This window comes from Phoxinus phoxinus (genome assembly GCF_949152265.1).
Source record: "Phoxinus phoxinus genome assembly, chromosome: 5".
NCBI lineage: Eukaryota > Metazoa > Chordata > Actinopteri > Cypriniformes > Leuciscidae > Phoxinus > Phoxinus phoxinus.
Window position 1 is genome coordinate 29892842 of NC_136880.1, and position 21167 is coordinate 29914008.

The window sequence follows — 21167 nt, forward strand, 5'->3', positions numbered from 1 at the left end:
TGAAAATGTTCCATTATAAAGTAATATGTGTGAAGGTATTCTTCTTGTAAAACAAGGAACATTAAGTTTCCTTACACTTGAACTAAATATTCAGCGAGCGTGTTGGAGGAAGCAGGCGCTCCAGGGAAGGTGAGGGGCAGAGCATGGACCCGTCTGGGTGATGCCAAAGAGCTATTTATACCTTCAGCTCAAGCAGAGAACCCTACAGACCCTGGGGTGCCCATACAAAGACACAGAAATATTTAAAAAACACTAAAAAGCAGATTAGCTATTACTAGGCCACAGGAAATTCCATGTACCAAGTAAAAACCGAAGAAGGATCATGAATAATTCATGAGAGAGATCCCAAGAAACATCTTAAAACAAGGCTGAAATGGATGAACAAAAGTGCATCTTTGCGAAGGCTTTAATGGAGAGAGGATTGAAACTTGAACTGAGATTATTACAATTTTGCTTCTCAGTCGTAGTTGTATATTCAGTTTTCTGTATGGTTATATAACTGCTGCAAAGTTAGAGAGGAAAATGCTGATGTTTAACTACTTGGCTAGACTTTTTCAAGACCTTTCTTCATTAATAAGATCTAAATATGAAGTTTTAATTAAAAAGAGAGAGATCAAATGCCAGGAGGTGCCTGTGCCTTGAGGACTAACCATAAGGGAAAGAACCAAGAGTTTTTAAAGGAGGTTTAACAGTGTTAAGAATTGAAAAGAATTGAGACTGCCAATAAAAGTTCCAAGACCACCAGAAGCAGAAGAAGAAGAAAAATCCCATTCTTAATTTAAAAATTAAATAAATAAATTAAATAAATAAAAATTCTCCATTCAATTTTTCATTAATGATTCGAAACTGATTTTTTTTTTAGTTTAATAGTTAATAGAAAAATCACTAACTAAAACGGAACCAAATGAGATCATAACGCCCTTGTTAATACATACAATACATGTTTCTAACGAAGTATAATAAGAACATTCTGCATAAGTTACAGTATGCTTAAGAAAGAGTTTTTGAAGTTCTTGAGGAGAGACTGTGGAACATCAATTCAAATACTGTGTAAAGGTATCTGCAAAGGGACCATTTTATGGATTTATGTCTACATACACATCTTACACACATGACTGATTGTTAGTGTTGGGTCCGAGTCCACCTTTGTCGAGTCCGAGTCGAGTCCAAGTCCTTAACAACCGAGTACAAGTCCAAGTCCGAGTCCAAAGAGGGTCGAGTCGGACTTGAGTCCGAGTTCTTAACATCCGAGTCCGAGTCGAGTCCGGCCGAGTCCACAAAGATTTAAATTATTTGAAATTGACCTTTCACAAAGACCCGCCCCTCTTGGTTACTGTTGCTACGTCCGACAAGCCATTCCTCTCTCACTCCACATGTTCTCGGTCGGAGCAAAGAGGACACTAACAATGTGCCAACAGACAAGACAGAGCAGGGTACTTTTGGTTTGAAATAAAGTCTCAGCTTTCAATTTTTTTAATTTTTATGAAATTCAAACGGTAAATACTGTTTTGTGGTGCTTTAATGTGTAGGCCTCAGTTCAAGCAGCACGTGAACTGATAATCTCTTCTAGTTATAGCACAAATTTCTAAAAAAGAAATCAATACACACTATTTTTCAAGTTCAAGTCCACTTCCTTTAATCTACTAACTGATTTGGTTTGTTTGTCGAACAAAAATGGCGTGTATCTGCATTATAATTGGTCAGATCACCTGTCAATCAGGTCTCAACACTGAGCTCTTAAATTAATATTTTAAACCTTACAAAATGATTGCAATGTATAGTTACATTCATACGTTTACCTATTGTACATCTTTTAGAATCTGCAAGGTAATGCTTAATAATGCAACACGATGCATTAAGAGCCAGGGGTAAACTTTTGAGCAAGATGATGATGTTTACATTTTTCTTATGTGTTGTACATGCTAATATCTTATTTAGCCTCTGAAGGGTTGGACTAAATTAATGAATGCATTTTTAAACAAATAAGACCAATTTACACCAATGATCCAGTTCAAAAGTTTACACAATTGGCTCTTAACGGATGCTTCCTTCTTGTGCATCACTAAATGTTTGCAGGGTTTGTAAAAGTTGTGTATGAGTCCCTCAGTTGTCACCAGTGTGAAAGTATGGATCTTACAATCATAGTCACTGCTAGTAAGGAGTCAAATATGCAGAAGATGCTGGAAAAGCAAAGAATGTGCAGGAGCTGGATGATTTTTCCTCAACCATTAAAAAAAAGAAAAAGAAAAAAAAGTTGTTGATCATTCAGGTAATGACACAATATTAAAATCGAGCCTATGTAATTTGTCTTTATTTTGTGTTTGTATTTTATTTAGGCTATTAAACATCTGTTATGTGAAAAAGCTTTTTCAGGGCAGTACTAAATAGAAACAATGTGTATGATCCGTCTTATTAAAAAACATATAAAAATAACATTTTGGAGATTCTGCAAGGAGTATGTAAACTTATGACTAAAGTATAAATGCAACAAAAATGATAACATTATCAGACGCCAAAATGTTGCTATGGTTATCACGTTCTTATGTTGCTATGTGTCAAATCATCGCAATTTCATGACTCAAAGGACAAAAATTAAGTGGATTCAATCCCACATTTAAATGCAGTTATCACTCTTTATAATTTACAGTGTGAACGTAACCACTGGTCCTCTAGAAGTATGAAAAACAAAACTATTTAGATTGTCAACAGCGCTCCCTTTAAGCCATCACTTACCGCGTTCGGCACTCTCCCTAAAACTCTCGTCATAAACACTGACTGAAGTTGTCCGCACTGCACAGTGAATATCTTATTTATATTGCGTCTAGAGAGACTTTGTTGTTTATGAGGGGATTTGCGAAAGGATAAAGCTCGTGCTGATTCTAAACATACATTTTGAGCGAATTATTCGCATGCGGACTCTAAAACGCCTCTGATTTGCCACTGTGTTTATGCACTTAACTGTGATTGGCTACAATGCTCAACGCTGAAACAACGTTGTTTCGTTTCGTTTTTGAATAAAAAAAATTCACAAAACTTCGTTTTGTGTCATCCAGTACCCGGACTCGACTGGACTCGGACATTTTTCCGAGTCTAAAATGTCCCGAGTCCGTGTCAAGTCCGAGTACAAATTCATTCGAGTGCGTGACAAGTCCGAGTCCATTCAAAATTAGACTCGAGACCGGACTCGAGTCCGAGTCCGAGTTCGAGTACCCCAACTCTACTGATTGTTGACTGAAATTGCCCTTACTGTAAAATGTATGTGCAGGAGCAGTGCAGCTTGAAACACCAAGAGAAAATACTGCTTGCCCTAGTGAAAGAAAATGGGCAGATTGCCAAAAAAAACTAAAATATAAAATTTTCTTATTTAAAAAAAGGAAAAAGAAAACATGTCTCCTTATTACTATTCCCGAACTGCACAAAATAGTAGATTTTACTCTGTCTTTGTGCCAAACCCAGTTTGCTTTCTAAGCTCTTTTACAACATACAGATCTCTGGTCTTATACTATTAACAAATTGTGGCAGCCTGACAACCCAACTAGCAAGCAACTGACTCAACCGATAGAAGAAGAGAAACCGTGCTTAAAGCTACACAGTGTATTTTTTAAAGTTGATTCTTAGCAAAAACCACTTTGTTCTTTCAAAATTATATGTGCTCATTAATGTATAATTACTTCTACCAACTAATCAAGTATACTCTCGTAAGCGTAGAACCTGCCATTTATAATACATACGGGTGAGCTGCTCGAATGGCGGAAGCTATGTTGCACCTCCATCTTGAAACTACATTAGCCAAAGAGGGACATACCTGGAAATTCAAGCTTCGCCATTCGCGTTTTTACACTCAGTGGCACCGTGACGAATGCGAGGGGGGGTTTACTCGCGACTGCCGGCAGATTTGAAATAATACGGCCACCGTAGGAGTTAAAACGCCCTCGGAATGGGAGGGGCTAGAAAGTAATATTCAGGTGGTAGTCATATACAATTTCACCGCTAGATGGGAGTAATTCCTACACAGTGTAGCTTTAAGGCATGTGCACAATATACTGTATCCATATTATACTGTCCATGAATACTGTCAATTATCACATATACACTACAAAATTATCTGACTTCAATTTGAATAAGTTTTAGTACTTTTTCAGCAGCAATATACAATTCATCAAGAAAAGTGATGGTTTAAGAGCAAACAAAACACCCTCTTAAATGTCAATTAAAAAGCACCATCTTTAAGTCCCTGGAAAGTTCTATAAAGTAAATTCTTAACACATAAATGTTAGAAATGTATTGCTAAAACATATTACAAAGACTGTGAACTGTGAAGTACTGAATTGTGGAGTTAGACCGTCAAACAGTTTTTCACCATTGCTGTGTTATGGATTTTTTGGGTGGGGCTAAAACGGTGGCTCGATGACGCACTGGAGCCACTAACGCTGGCCCCGCCCATTCACATCAGTTTGCCGCGAGTTACTGTCAGTACTATTAGTTACTACAGCCTACAGTTTGCTAGCTAGCTATGCCTTCGTCACGAAAATGCGTACTACCTGGATGTGATCAAGTACAAAACAGATCGGCGTTCTTATTTAAATGTTCGAAAAACGATCACATCAAGAAGAGGTGCATTAATTCTGTGAAGAGCCACCTTGATGGAGAGCTGAGGATCACCGCCAAAACCCGCCTCTGTAGTGATCATTTCACACGGGATAGTTTTATAAACTTTCGTCGGAGGATTGGGATTCTGGGATTCACTGATAATCCGCTGTTACTGGTGAATGGGGCCGAACCGACTATCTCCCGCCTCGGCCTTCATCGTCCCGTCGCTTCGACAACTGTGCCATCATCAGCAGTGCATGCCAACCAATGAGTGTAGTTGCAGCGCAGCCAGCGGACACGCCCCCAGCGTTTGAGAGCAAGATTTTGATAGCTTATTTTATGTACTTGCCACCCAGCTCAAATTTGGCTGGGTGGCTAATAACACATTTTTCTGTGGTGTGACAAACTCATAACACATACTTAATTTTGACTTTACAGGGACTTTAAAGGAATAATTCATCCAAAAATTTAAAAAGTCAAAATGAAAAGAAGTTGGAGTATGGAACAGCACGAGGGTGAGTAAATACTGACAGAATTATCATTTTGAAGTGAATTATCCCTTTAATATTTGCCTTTTCTGATCCCTCCCATTTGTTTGTATCTCACCTCTCACACAATCTTTTTTGCTGACATGCTGGCAGTGCCCCTTCCTAAAGTGCTACAGTATCTCTGGGATGAGTTTTCTCCTTTTGCTTGATGGAAACTCAAGGGAGAGAAGGATGTCAGTGGGCCCAAAAGAGAATGTCTTTTCCTCCTTGTGGAGTCGGTTGTCAGTTTCCTGTGAGTCAGAGACATTTGGGCCAGCTGGTCAGCAGCAGGCCGAGTTTCATTCGAGAACGGTCACAGACAGAACGCCGCAGGATACAGCATGCCAACACATCAGCTCTATGAGACGCTTAAATGAGTTACTACTGAAGCTGAACTATTCATGAGTTACTACTGAAGCTGAACTATTCACTTTGACAGGTTAACTTGTCGTATTTAAGACAGGATTTTGATGAAGGAATCAACGGTCAGAGGACATTAAAGTCAAAATGCTTCTATTTTGGATTTTTCTAATTTAATAAAAATAAATGTTTGATAATGTCATCCACTATTCCTGAGAATTATCCAAACAGCATCTTGTGCTTAATTGTTACAAATTTGCTCACATTTAATGTATTACAATCTCACACAATATTACAATTCTGGTTGATAAGATATATATATATATATATATATATATATATATATATATATTACAGTGTTAAATATATTTATACTACGGGGCTATTGAATGTTTGATTCTGATGGGTTGACAAATGTTCTAAGGTGTGCAATTATTTTCAGGGAAGCGCACGGCTAAAGTAGTTCCAGGCAGGTCTTGACCGCATTACAGATCTATATCCTTTCGCCAAACAATTTCAGTTATTTCAAAGGTCCTTACAGCTTACAACAGCAAAAGAACCAAAACCCAAAAAGACACTGACTAAGCAAATAAAAATAGTAAACAACAATAGGCAAATTAAAACGACAAATTATTTCCATGTTTTTTGCACAAAAATATGTTTTATGTACTGACAGCACATACTCTTTTTCTCCGGCTCTGTCTCAACTCAAGCGCACACACATACAGTGCGGACACACACTCCTGGCACAGAAATGTAGTGTCAACTCTGCTCCTGCGATTTTATCAGTAAAATAGTTTTACAACTTGAAAGCTACATGACATTTCTCACTAGTGAGCTAATAATGGCCCTGTTCTTGAAGCAGATAAACTTACAGTTTTGCTATTAGTAGAGACGCTGCTGCCGGACACTGTTGAGAGACAGACTCAGGTAATTCACATACGCTTAATCTCTCTCTCTCATAACTGCATTAATAACTGCATTAGTCTGCTATCAATTGCTCATGCCTCCGTTATAGCTCTAAAATAACGTTTTGGAATTAGCAACGGATGCATGGGATTGGGTGCGTAAGAAATTATGTCCTACACACAAGAGGGAAAAAACCTGACAAATGTCTTGAAATACTTCATCTGAACAATGTTTTGAGGTGTGGTCACTGTAGTATAATTATAATTGGTCCATTAATGAATACAAATTACATGACAAAAACTGTATAATCAATTACAATACACATTTTAGGTAATGTAATCGGATTACTTTTTGATTACTTTTGACCTTACTTTTAGCCTTAACTTGTTTATCACATAGATTTGAATAGGATATTATTGTTGTATTCCTGTCTTGATGTGACTATATTGTGTATAAAAATACAAAGACAAAATTCTGATTTTCTATGCGTTTCTATTTGAACCCCACTGTATGTAAGTGATCAGTCATCAATATTGTAAAAAATCTTAAGCTCTGATATGAAAACATTCTGTTTGTAACACCAGGTTGTTGGCTATTTCTAATGCATTAATTGCTTGTGAGTGATTATAACACGGAAGGCCTCCTGCCGCTTGTGTGGTGGCTGACAGTGTGACACAGCTTCCCTCCAGGAAGACGGCACCAGTGAGTCATCATCATCCACAAGCCACACCTGCCAGATGGGAAGCAATCTACCACAGACACTGGGTTTTCCCCACAGGCCTCTGCTGCAAAAAGATACATGTTCTACACGCACCTGGGACCGCCATGAAAATCTTGCTGGAAACGTCTGCTTCTTACACGCCTCAATTACATCAGAGTCTCTCTAAACCAACATCAACAGGTCAGTTCTTGTAAACCGAATGATGGAAAGGGTGCGCCAAATGCAATCAATGTTCATTCGCGGAATCTCTTTGGGCTAATAACGGCTCAATGGCATCTCAATCAAGACGATTTTTCAAAATGTTTACAGTTTTCTAATCGCCAAAGTGCAAGTGTTTGCTGCAGACGCACTTGTTTTGGCTTGACAGCAAACATCAAATACGCATTACAGTGGCATTTTGAAGACTAAGCAGCGCTGCCAATGACAAACTGAAATGTGGCTTTGAACTCGAGAGGCTGGGATGGTCTCATAAACGGCCTGTTCCACACTTCAACAGCTGGAAACACTGGATTTCTTTGAAAACAGTGGTCGACACAGGGTTCTTTGTACTTCCTGCAGCTAGAAGACAGAAAAGGGGGACACAAAACAGCTGGGAAAGTGGGAATACAGTAGAGCGTTTTCATTTGAACACTTCCTGTCAAGTTCCAGCGAATGACAGATTCCACTCTGCCTTACAGATGAGGCAAAATCTGATTTCATGAAGAGCCCCTAAAGACATCTATCAAATTCTCTCAGCATTTTGGGCCATGAGTGTGAAAGTAACAAGTTTTGAGATGGCCATCTTGGGTTTCTGCCATTACTCAAGAGGGTAGAAATAGCAAAGTATGAAAACGGAGGAAGAGAGAGAACCCCTGAGCAGGCTAGACAGCAAACGATTCATATGACACAGCTCAACTCCCTCCAGAGCTCTGCTTTAAACTCATTAGAAGGATATGGGTGGCAAAGGCCCGCTGCTTGCAGGCATATCAAATAGCTGCTGCACATTCATTATGAAGGTTTGCCCTATTATGAGCTAGAAAATGCAGTGCAATGACATCGTAATTAATTAGATTTTTTTTTTCTTTATGCAGATGGATTATACTACTCTGGAAGAGGTATTTCGCCTAATAATGTACAGAGATTTGACTTCATGTTGCACAATAATCACTTCACCTAGGAATACATCCCATAAAGCAGTTCTGTCCTTTTCCCCCCTATATTTTATTCTACAGTGAACAGGAACAGACTGACATAGTAGAATAAGATAGTAAATTGGTACAGTCCTGTTAGTCTACAGCTCATTTTCTCTGAACACGTCACGCACTGCGTAAGACACCGGTAATAAAGCGGTTCGGCGGATGAAATATAAGTGCGCTGAAGAGCATGCTGATGTTAAATCCATTTTAACTCTCCAGTCAGCTCGGAAAACAGAGCGAGACGACGGCTTTTACAGTAATTGGAGTCTGCAGAGAATCCATTATGGCTCTGAGATGGGGAACAGTGACTGGGGTCCTGCCCACATGTCCCTTATATCACACCAGTCATCGTCTGCTTTCAACTATTCAAGCCACTAATTGAGAGTTTTGAGGCTTGAGCGCCTTCCATGCATTACTGTCTCTCGTATTATTCATATTATTCTTTTCTCTCGCACAACTGACTGTTTGATCGCTGTGGTTATGTAAGGGATTTTGTTCTTACATTTACGAAGTTGCAACAGAGGCCTGATCTAGTTCCTTGCCAAGAGCGTCCTGTCACAGAAGACAAGGTGTCGCCTGGCCAACAATTATAACCCAACTCAGCATCCACCTCAGTGTGTAGTTGCAGTTTTCCACCAAAATAAAAGCTCAAGGGTTTAACTATTGAAAGAAATATTAAGAAATTAAAATTAGGAATTACTGAAGTATTTATGTTTTTATTTTACAGCGTACAGTGTATTACACTGATAATATATTTCTGTCTTTGACTTAATAATAATAACAATCTTAATAATAATAATAATCATCATTATAAATATTAATTATTGTGATTATTATTATTATTATTATTTTATTATTATTTATATTTTTCTTATTATTATTTATAGGGAGAGAGAGAGAGGGACATAGAGACGGAGATTATTATGAGATTATTATGTTATTCAATTATTATTATTATTACACTCAGATATTCTGTCATGATTTCTTCACTTTCACACAGCAAAGGTAGGTGGTCCAATTAAACCCTCTTGCCTTTTTTTTTTGGTGAAAAGGACCAGGCAAATTTTCAGTTGTACTGTGTAGTTGACCATAAGTTCAATAATAGCCCCAGCTCTATGCTATGTCACAATTTTGATTGCATTTTGATTTAGCGTACAGCCCCAGCGCTCATACTTTTCTATATGTGCCAAGTAAGTACCTATAAGAACTTACCCAGACCAGGAGGTACCTCCGGACATGGTGGTAATGGCTTAGGGGTTGGTGGAGTGTGGTTTGCCTCTGGCTTGGTGCTGGGCAGAAGATGGTCAGCTGTGGCAAGGTAACTTGCAAAGGTAGTGTTGGGCCTTCCACTGGAGAAGTTATAGTAGTAGTGGTGTGGTCCTCGTGAGCTGTTCACTCCACGGCCATTGTTGAAGCGGCTGAAGATGTCGAAACGCTGGCTGTAGACATCGAAGTAGAGGATCATCATGATGATGAAGTGCACCAGGCAGAGCAAAAGCACAGCCTTGCAGATCCGCTCCAGGGTCCGGCCCAACATCAGCCGGCTCATGGTCAAAGCCACACGGCACGCTCCGCTACACGCATCCGGTCAACGTCACCTCTCCGCGCCGCTGAACCCTCCTGGATTTCAATTTACAAAAATCGCCTACAAAACAAAACAAAAGAGAGGGGAGTTACATCACACTCCTGTGCATTTATGATTTAACTGTTGGGTGAGAACAGACTTCGATCCCCATCAGCCTAAATCCAAACGCAGAAATAGCTTCAAACGGAAGCATCATGTAGCTGAACTGTATTGTTATATTTAGATAATCTCTATTCCAGCAGAAAATTACTGTTTAACCAAACAGTAATTATGCTAATACTATGTCAGAGTAGCTTCCCTATAGCTGTGCCAATGCTGCAGTAGTAGATGTGCTAATAATTTGTGCAAGCGTTGATGTAATGTTTTGTCAAATATTGTTTTGGAAATTTTAACCACTCTATATTGCCATATGCCTAGTTTGGTGCCAGATGAATTTATCAAAAAGTTTGACAAAAGGAAGTGTTTCTCCTCCCTTTTAAAATCAATTGATTTTGCTATCTTAACTATGCATGACTATAGTTGCATTTTATTAAATCTTTTTTTCCTTTTTGTCCACAGGTGGAAACATACATGTGCATAAACTACGATGAAAACACATTTAACCGAATAAATCCCTCGATGTGGGATCAAACTCACGTCACTTTGCCTCAACAGACGATGTGATTGGATAACTCGACTAACCAGTGAACCAATCACATCACACAGCATCTCAAATGTTGGTTTGGTCATTCTGCAATGCCAGAGACTGTCATCTATCATGTTTCGATAATCCAAAGTGGCTTCCCCGATTGCAGGAACTTCCATTTTTGTTACAAATATTTTGTGCCAGTTTCCCAGGAAGTGACAATTTTGTTCTCTTGAACAAATGGGATGGAAACGCTGCTTTATTCGCAAAATATTTAATGTGATGTTACTTGTTACTAAATTCTCAACTTTGGATGGAAACATAGCTATTGATCCATGGCAATTATTATTCATATGCAGTTAAAAGAGAATTCTATACCCTGCCACTGAATTATCTAAAACATAAAATCCCTTACTCACAGCACTATTTTCAGTATAATATTGATAAAGAAAGTCCAAAGTCACTTTCAAACCCCATTAACCATGTGAAACAAAAATAAATGTAAGAAAAATCTATTCAAGACGATGTAATTTGCACAGCAACAGTGAAACTGCAGCTTTCTTCAGGTTTAATTGGGATAAACTAAAAATCACTTATTGGCTATCCAAATCTTGCTGTGAGCAATTACAATGTTGACGGGTTTTTTTCCAATCAACACTAAGAGTAAGAAGCCAAAGGCAAGAAAGTTTACGCCGCAACAAAGTACAGCCTGAAGTCGAGACCTGCGGCTAATTTCTCCCTCTCACTCTCTCCTGGCGTGATGGCTGGATGAAACCGGATGGGAAAGCCTCTTGATTTCACACATGGCCAGCTGTTGAAAGCTCCCCCGCGGCAGTTCGGATGGGGGGGCTAACATCAGCAGCTTGCAAGTGCTAACTCACAGGATGGCCATGTAGGGGAGGAAGTAAAGGATATACTGATCTCTCAACACATGCCACGACCGGCCCCGTAACTACACCTCACCTGCACCACCACCCCGTGTAGCATGTGTGACTCCTCTGCAATAGCATCATCAGCACTAGGGAGAAAAAAACACTGTTTGACACAATTCACACGGCTCAGCCTGGTTTGAGCTCCTTTAGGGAATCGCTCAACACTCACCAACCCCCCTAATGAATCACACCGGCGCCAGTCAGACACAGGAACAAGCCAAAAATACAGAGTTACAGAGAGGACGGTGATGCTGTCCTGACAAAGCTTTAATTCCCGCTCTAACTGAACTTTATAAGAAATATGTGCGTGGGCGTGTGCGTGTGTGTGTGTTGTATATAATTTAACTTGAAATATAATTAAATATATAAAATGTATCAGTCAGAGTAGGAATCAAGTTTATGTTTGTGTGTCACATACGCCCGTGGAGCGAAAAATGTCTATTCATCTTAATGGATGGCGCAGAGGAACGTAAACAGGAGTAATCTGACCAATAAGAGGATGTTTTACACACAAACACAACTCTTTTTAGTGACCTAAGTGTGACTTGAGTGCAAGTCGCAGACATGCTTGACCATGTGAAATATTACAATATATAAAATAACTGCTACTTTAATATATTTTAAAATGTAATTTATTCCTGTGATCAAAGCTGAATTTGCAGCAGTCATTGCTCCAGTCTTCAGTGTCACATTACTCAAGAAACATTTTTTATGATTATCAATGTTGAAAACAGTTGTGCTGCTAAATATTTTGTGGACACTATGATACCTTTTTCAGGATTATTTGATGAATAGAAAGTTCAAAGGAACAGCATTCATTTTAAATATAATATTTTGTAACATTGTAATCATCATAACATTTTGATCAATCTAATGCGTTTTTGCTGAGTACAAGTATTAATTGCTGTGTTCCTGGACTAAAGAAACAAATGTCAAATCAATAAATCATTAAATCATTAATAAATACAATTTAACATTTTAACCATGACAAATATATATATATTATATATATATAGCACTTACACTTAAAAGGAGACACCCAGCTCACAATTTTTGTATTTTAATCTCCCGTTACCTAATGGGACAGTGAAATGTGTCCAGTGGTTACACCCTTCAGCCCCTGCAGATGCAGTATATCATTCAGTTATCATTCACCTACTATAACAACAGACCTGGAATCAGACTCACTCACGGTTCCCTCTAATTATCTTGTGCTCCTTTAGGTTAACAGCCAAAGGAAAGCCAACGGAGGCTGCAGATTCTGCAGTGTGCATCTTTCTCTGGAGCTGTAGCTGTGGGTGGATGTTTCAGCACAGTAATGGTCCTTAATATAGGACATCAATATAACACTAACCCAATAAGGCTGAGTTCACTCTATGTTGCTACTCCATTGATATATGGTCTTCTCTCAAAATCACATTTATAAACTCCTTTTGCTGTCATCAGTTCCTTCTCAAACTTTACTCTCTTCTAACTATAACGGGAGGCATACTTGCAACTTTGTCTCAAAGAATACTAGTATATGCTGAAGTCCCAAAACCAAAGCTACTGAAATATTCATCACATCTCCAATGGCCTTGTAGAAAAAGAAGACCCCTATTGGCAAAATTCTGTGCAAAAAGACTTTTTCCACAATTCTTATTACCACACATCATTCCTTTAGCTTCACTTCTTACCCATCAGAGAGTACAAAGCACTTTCTAGCGAAAATTCAACTGTCATTTTGGGGGGGAAAGCAATACAGAACGACAATAAAATTAATTAGTAAGATAATATCAACCAGCTACTCTTTTCAAATGCCATCTAATCAATTATTCAATAAATGGAACACTTCCAGATGCTCTAGAATAAATTCCACAGGATTGTGCTCATTAATTTAGTATATCTACGTAACTGTAATATTACTCTCTCAAAGAGGGACTTACGCCTCTTTTGAAAATGCCAATGTTAATGAGGTTACATTTTAAACAATCCAGAAGTTAGCCATTTGGTCTCGAAAAGTCAGGATCAATAATAAGCCAAAACCCTGAATCAAATATTGTCCCACATTAGACTAACTTAATACACAAAAAAAGAAAAGAAAAGAAAAAAGATTGACACTAGCACAAACTCAAGCAACGCAGGCGTAACAGAATTAGCCAGGAATAGAGGCTAATGAATATTTTATATCCCACCTATGTCATATACGAATGGGTGAAAAAAGCAAGGTTTTTACATTGACACAAGGAATCCATTAAATAAACTGGCAACAAAATGTGTACAGCCTCTATATGCTTAATTTTTAATAACCAACAGACCAAACTGTGGCATTGTATTATTCATGTTGGCCTTCAACCCAACATTCACTAAACAATTACATTAACTAAACATTAAAAAGAAGAGATCAAAGTGTTTTTTTACAGTAAATGCCTGTATAAAATCTATTTTTAAATTGCATTTACTATGTTATTTAGCCAGCTTATTGAGCTTTATTATAATGATCTAGACTTAAATAAGCAGTATTAAGCAGCCTATTTGTATAATTGTTTTATACAAAATATAGTCACACTTAGAATGTTATGAACATACACATAAGGGCAATACCATCATGGTTTCAACAAATCTATTAAGCAGCACAACTGTTTACAACATTGATGATAATAATAAGAAACATTTCTTGAGCACCAAATCGGCGTATTATAATGATTTCTGAAGGATCATGTGACACTGAAGAGTGAAGACTGGAGTAATGATGCTGAAAATTCAGCTTTACCAAATAAATAACATTTGAATATAAATTATAATACAAAAGTGACTTGAATGGTAGAGTAATTTTACACAGTAGTCTAGTTTTATAAGACAGTTCTATGGGAACCAAATGACAACTTGTAGGCCTTGAATTGAACACTGAATAGTTAGCCAAGAATGTTATTCATGACATGAAGTAAAATAACTGTGTCGATTGTATTATGTCTTTCCCGAAGACAGGGAAACAGAATGGAAAAAGAAACAGGTGAAGCACAGCATGAGTGACTCAATAAAGAAACATCTGGCAGAGTGGGAGAGTTGTGTAGTGCTTCAGAAGCCACATCTGTATCCGGAAATGACAGATTCAGCCATCTTCCACTGCCTAAAGCAGTTTCCAACAATCTATTAATCACTTTCTTGTGCTCTCTTTTACACTGTAGTAACTTCCATATGGGACTGTGACATTAAAATGGCCAGACCGCAGAGTTCTGGGAGATTTAGGTGGACAGCCTCTCCAGTTTCTCCATAATTCAAATTGACGTTAATGGCTACGCTTCACAAAAGACTCATCAGTCATCTATTTACAAACTGCCTAGCTAGATGGAGGTATAAATGTGAGATTTAATGGCTCAGGAACCACAGATCCTGCTGGTCAGACGGCAGATTGTATTGGGAGATATAATTGATAAACACTAATGTGCCATAATGCATTTGGGTGATTCTTGAATTAGGAACCTATGAAATGAAACTTCTCCAAACTACCGTACTGTTTCATCTAACATTTATCATGGCCTGGAATAAAAACATAGTCATTGATACCTGATTTGTGATGGTAAAAAAAAAAAAAGCCTTGAACTTTTAGCTAGAAGTCAGTTCAGTTTCAATCTACAAAAAAAGTCTAAAATTATAGATAACAACCATTAAAAATACTCTGAAATCATGTGGAAAAACTTCATTAGTAGAATTCTGATCCACATTTGGTCGCTTCTAATATCAATCATAACCAAATATATTTTCTTGTTAAAACATAATAATTTTCTAAAATGCTTGGTGGTAATGACAACAGCATTGGAGACAGTGTTTGTTATGTATACATGTACCCATAAATGGAAATTTAATAGAAATGCTTTTATTTTTTTAGGGAAAAGTACAAACTAATCTCCCAATTTTAATGTTTTTTTATTTATTTTTTATAAATAAACTATGGAAGAAAAGTTAAAAAATATGGTTAGTGGACAAGCCCAAACATATCTGACAAATTTAGCCAAGTGCTTGCAGACATTTTGAACACTAACAATTTAGAAAAATGTAATTAAAGAGACAAAATGAAAAAAACAATGCTGGCCAGATATTTTTTAAACCATTTCTTTCTTTCTTTTTTTTAAAAATCCACTTAGGAGAAGGAAAAGTTCCCCTAATTTAAGTCTAACCTATTTGTAAGCAAAGACTTTCAAACAACATGTTATTTCCTATATTTTTTAGCATTTACAACAATGCAAAAAAACGTCATAAACTTGGCCTGACCCAACAAGCTGCACCTTTCTTAACTGGAAGTATTTTCCAATTTGGTTCTTCTCCAAGATCAAAAAGCCCTATAGCCACCCTCCTGCTCTCATTCAAAATACAGTAGATGAAAACACAATTCACCTCAGAGCTCCTCTCATCCTCATGATGGAAAAACCCATGCTTTCTTATCAGGCTCATTTTCAAACAACATGCTAAGACCTGACATGAGGGGTTTCAACCCATCCAGGGAAATTAATTGGGCCTAGAGAAACCAATCAGGTCCTGACTTTGATGTTTAATAGCAAGAGCATGTTTAATAGGGTGTCGGCACCAAGTGAACCACTCTACAGACAGGCATCTTCAGCACAGTACATGTGTGAGGGACTGCGGCTGTCTGTCAGCAGTGCTATGATCAGCACTAATCATCTGCTCAGTTATAAAGAGCAAAACAACTGAGAAAGGTTTTCTCCAATGCTTCACTTTCAAGAAACCTACCCCAAATTATAAAACCAAAGAAAAAATGTATGTCCAGAGGTTCTCAAGCAAATTATATCCGAAACATCGAGGACTACATTCATCCATGTTTAGCCTTTTACAAATCAGAAATCATCTTCCATGAAGAGGACTGCCACCACAGAAAATTATATATATTGGAGATGTCAACGTGAGAACTGGGGCATAACTTTAAATTAAGTGCAATTACTTGTAAATTGATTTAGGCTTGAGGAGATGACTGTTTGAAATTTCAGCTCCAAACCCATTGACTTAATAACAGAAAATATGTATGTGAAAAAATGGTGTCACTAAAAACATCTAATTTCCTACTGTGTAGAAAATTCCCAACAAGCAAAATGAAACCAGCCACATTCAAAACAGTATTTACTGGAACATTTCATGTAATTGCTTATTAGCTACATTTTTTTTTACAAATGAATTGCCATTAAATGGACACCATAAATGTCTGAATATTCACACAATACATATTTGTATGGAACGGCAATCAATCACTCATGTAACAAATTACAATAAGGTCTCATTTGTTAATGCATTAACTAACATGAACTAATGAACTAAATATTTTACAGCATTTATTAATCTTTGTTAATGTCAGTTAATAAAAATGTTAATGTTCACAGTGCATTAACTAATGTTAACAAATGCAAATTTGAGCTTACAAATACAGTAAATGTCGAGATTACCATTAACTATAAATGGTGTAGAAGTATTGCTCATTGTTAGTTCATGTTAACTAGTTAACTAATATTAACAAATGAAAACTTATTGTAAAGTGTTACCATATCTCAACATTGCCATGCATGCTTTTAGTATCTTAAATATACTCTGAGGCCAATAACAAGCCAAGCAATATCTCACACCAAAGAAATGTGAAACTTATCACACATGTAGGCACGTATGAAGTGAGGTGTGGATATACCAAATCTTTCTGCTTAAAATCACTAATGCTCCGTTTCAAAACCTAATGAGTTGCCTAAGAGGGAACGTTTTAGACATGTTACCCACCAAAAGGCCTGAAAAGTATTGACAAAGATCCTTTTTTTAATAAATAAACAAATACTCCATTGATATAAACTTGTATACAACAAAATACCATTCCAATTCAAACTGATTTTATTTAAAATCATAATAATTTTTCAAATTGCATTATTAGACTACTACACTAATATTGCACTAAGTGCTCCAACATTTCTATTAATAATTTTGATATTAACATCAAAACACTCACTTTATCAGTTAGTGTTTCCGGTGGCTGGAATTTTGTCAGTCAAAAGTAGTCGATCTCCGAATGTAACGTAACATGAGGAGAGTAAAGATGGAAAGCTCCTAAAGCTTGTTTCCATATAAATTACCATGAGCTAAGTGTCTAAATGATCATGCTTTTCATTGGAATTACAAGTTCATGACATTTCCTCATATGGAGTCAGTTCATTACGTTGCATTCGGAGATCGATTACTTTTGACTGACAAAATTCCAGCCACCGGAAACACTAACTGATAAAGTGAGTCGTACAAAATCTTTTTAGTAAACTCTGGGTACACAAACAATGTAGTCAATGCTCGAGTTCATGTATAGAGCCCCTGGTGATACTTCAAGCACAGTTTAATGTTGTGTCGAGCCTTCTTAATGTTTTAAAAATAGCGATTTTGATGCTCTCATTGTAGTGCCCCATGCACTCCCATTCAAAAGGCATTTTGACCGAAAACGAAAATACGGTTAAACTTAAAAGTGGAGTTTCCATTCTAATTATGCTTTTACACGAATGTTTGACTCGGGTAGATTAACCAATATAGTCTCCCTTTACACATTAAATCATGTAATTACATTGAGTGTTTTAAATCTAGGTAGAATAACTATCTCTTATTTGATGATTTGGGTTCTTAGGTACCTACATGTGTTTTTTGTTTTTGTTTTATGGTGTGTTTGTCTATATGTTTTGTAAGGTTGGGTCTGTAAAGCACTTTGGTCAACTTGTGTCGTTTTTAAATGTGCTTTAGAAATAAAATGATTGATTGATTGGTTGATTGGTTGATTGATTGATTGATGCGTGGGAAACTGTTGGCAGTCTTAGTGAGTTTGATTCATACATTGATAGTTCGTATTGTTAATTATGATGCAGTGAACAGTTTAGCACTGCTCCAGTTAATTGTACAGTTTCCTCTGCATTATGTTGATTAGAGACAAGAAAATTGATTATTTGTTATATTCGAATGACGTTTTAGTCATTTTGAACAGTATAGGGGAGTTTAATTTGTTGATTGATCGATTGTTAATCTGGTTAATGGTTGCACTGTGCACTGCTGTAGTTCATATCACAACACTCTCCAACAGCAGAATGCTACTTTTAATTATTTTAAGTCCAATTCGTGAAATTTAAAAAATACCTTAGTTTTATATTGCATCATTTCCTAAAGATATGGCCAGACTTGCAGTCTAGGAACACCGACAAGTGACTTCACAATACAGAGACTAGCGACTTGCAGCAACAAAGTTGCTGGCGGTGTGAATGCGGCTGGAGTTTATGTTTAGGGTTTAGCTAAAAAGAGAGTAAAAAAATAAAATAAAACATAAAACCTTTTCTTGCTTACACTTTCACAAACCAGTGACAAAAAGAGAAGGGGATTGCATCCACTCAATTACCAGCACTGCCACATGGATGTGAAGTAGAGGGGTCAGTGGCATGACATGTCATACCCGTGCTGGACCAGAGAGTTGATAAACACCCATGTGGCAGCAGGTGAAGAGAGTCAAGCTGAGAGTCACTGGCCTCTGGCTACCATTTCATTACTCTGAATACCAGCCTCCCTATGGACATGACACCATTCACCTCACGCTGGCACACATCCCTAAACCTGTGATCTACAGCTCTGCAAACAACATACTCTGCATGCCACTTCATAAAACACTCACACTTCTATTAACGTAAAGAGCTTTTTATCCTCTTAAAATCTGGAGGGACAGAGGAGGTCACTTTTTACAACTCTTACTTTGACTCTTAATGAAAACTTAACGAATCAGACAAAGATATTGATATTCTGTACAGGAATATATGGATCTGGAACATAAAGACCTCCGTTAAGCAAAGTTACTGGCATCTTTCCACTCCTATAAGTTACTTGAAAACAGCACTGTATTGACAAGTAAAATGTCTAATAGCCTAAAGTGTTCTCCATCCTGTCAATATTTTGAGATTCATTTAAGATTATGTATTTTTTAAACGTAATTTTTTTTCTTCTTCTATCTAAAGTATAACACTGTGAAAATGGTTCACGCGAACAGAGTCCAAACGAAATGCTGCTTGCTTCACATAAATAGTGTCATTATAATAATTACACTAGTGGGGGAAAAAAACAAGGTCTTTCACAATGCATCATTCACGGACAACTAAAACACAGAGAAAAACTAAACTAAATTACTGCTTTAGTGAAGAACCCTAAATCAATTAGGAAAAGAAAAACATAATTTGAAGTTGTTTTGGATAAGCTTCAAGCAGCTTTAGCTATACACCAGTTAGAGCTGTCAAGCTCAAATTGGGTTACAAAGTCAGACTCGGCAAAACATCCCAGAAGAAAACCCCACCCACTAATCGCTAAAGATTAAAATAAGCTTAATTAGATGCTTCATATTGAGAGGTAGGAGGCTAAGGCCCACATATTGAAAATATATGCCTAAAATTCCTTGACCTACGACGATTTTCCCACATTAAAAGTGTGCTTTTCTGCCTGCAGGCTTCCATCTTCCTCTGGCTGTAAATCTGTGGCCAGCACCTGTTCAGTGGGATGCGAACGTGACATCAATTTCAGATTCAATGGTACTCTGCTTGAAGACACACTCAGCTACTCTTTCAATCTTACGACGAGTATAGCCTATACTTTTCAAAACACATTCAACTCACTACTTTGATGTAAACATCACATTCAAGATCCTGTGCTGTGTTGTGTTACCTTCTCTACAATGGCTTGAATAAGCGAAGAGAAAAAGGTGAGGTCTGAAAATATGGAGGTGTAAAAAGGAAAGAAGAATCAAGATATGATTTTAAAATGTCAGTTGGAGGCTACTGTAAATAGAACAATGTAATATTTAATCTTTGCAGATGAACCAAATTAAAGGAATAGTCCATGTTCAATGCAAGTTGAGTTCAATTGACAGAACTTACAGCATAATGTTGATTACCTAAACATTTTATTTCAACTTGTATCTGGGTTACAGCAAAGACTTATAGTCTTAAAGGGATAGTTCACCGACATTTTTTAATTACACTTGAGGGTGAGTAAATCATGGGCTTTTCATTTTTGGGTGAACTATCCCTTTAAAGGGGTCATGACATGAGAAACCAAATTTGCCTTGATCTTTTGGTATATAAGAGGTCTTTGTACCATTAAAACGTCCTGCAAGTTTCATAGCTTAAGACGTCCTCCCCATTATAAACGAATCATTTATTTAATCAAGCTCTAAATACAGCTCGTTCTGGATCCATGGTAAGAAGTGACGTCACGGTACGAAGTGACGTACCAGCGTTTGCATACAGACCGCCTCCAGCACAAGACAACTACACTTAAAGCGCAAGGTAACTATGCTCATTTCGAATCATTGTCGCGCCCGCGCGCTGCGCGCCTCACAAGCGTTCAGTCGACGGACAGCGAGTGGGTCTGTGTACAGGGAAATTACGATGCCACGCAGATGTGCTGTTCCTGGCTGTGGACAAACAACATCTTTGAATACGCTGCGAAAGATCCAGTCGTCAGGGAAAAATGGATGCACTTTAATTTTTGCTGACGTCCCAGTCACGGCAGTGTTAGTTTAAGCGTTTGTTCTATACATTTGAAGGATGACTGTTTTGAGAAAAAATCCCAATATGATGCTGGCTTTGCTGGCAATGGGCTATTTGACTATTCTGGGCTCAACAACGACGACGCAAACTGTAAGTAATGTATTTAAAACTTTAAACTACTTTTTAAATACGCTGAATCCGCAAACGTTCTGGCTGGGGGCG

At 37.5% G+C, this 21167-nt stretch overlaps 1 protein-coding gene across 2 annotated transcripts in view; it reads right to left on the reverse strand.

The window, feature by feature from the left end:
• The window catches only part of b4galt2 (UDP-Gal:betaGlcNAc beta 1,4- galactosyltransferase, polypeptide 2), a 104988-nt gene that overhangs the window by 78627 nt on the left and 5194 nt on the right, over positions 1 to 21167 (reverse strand). For both annotated transcript variants that reach the window (XR_013797689.1, XM_079613299.1), the window contains one exon: positions 9495 to 9927. Coding sequence is in view for 1 of the 2 variants with exons in the window: in XM_079613299.1 (XP_079469425.1) it covers positions 9495 to 9831 (337 nt within the window). In the remaining variant the exon portion in view is untranslated. The remainder of the gene's footprint in view (positions 1 to 9494; positions 9928 to 21167) is intronic.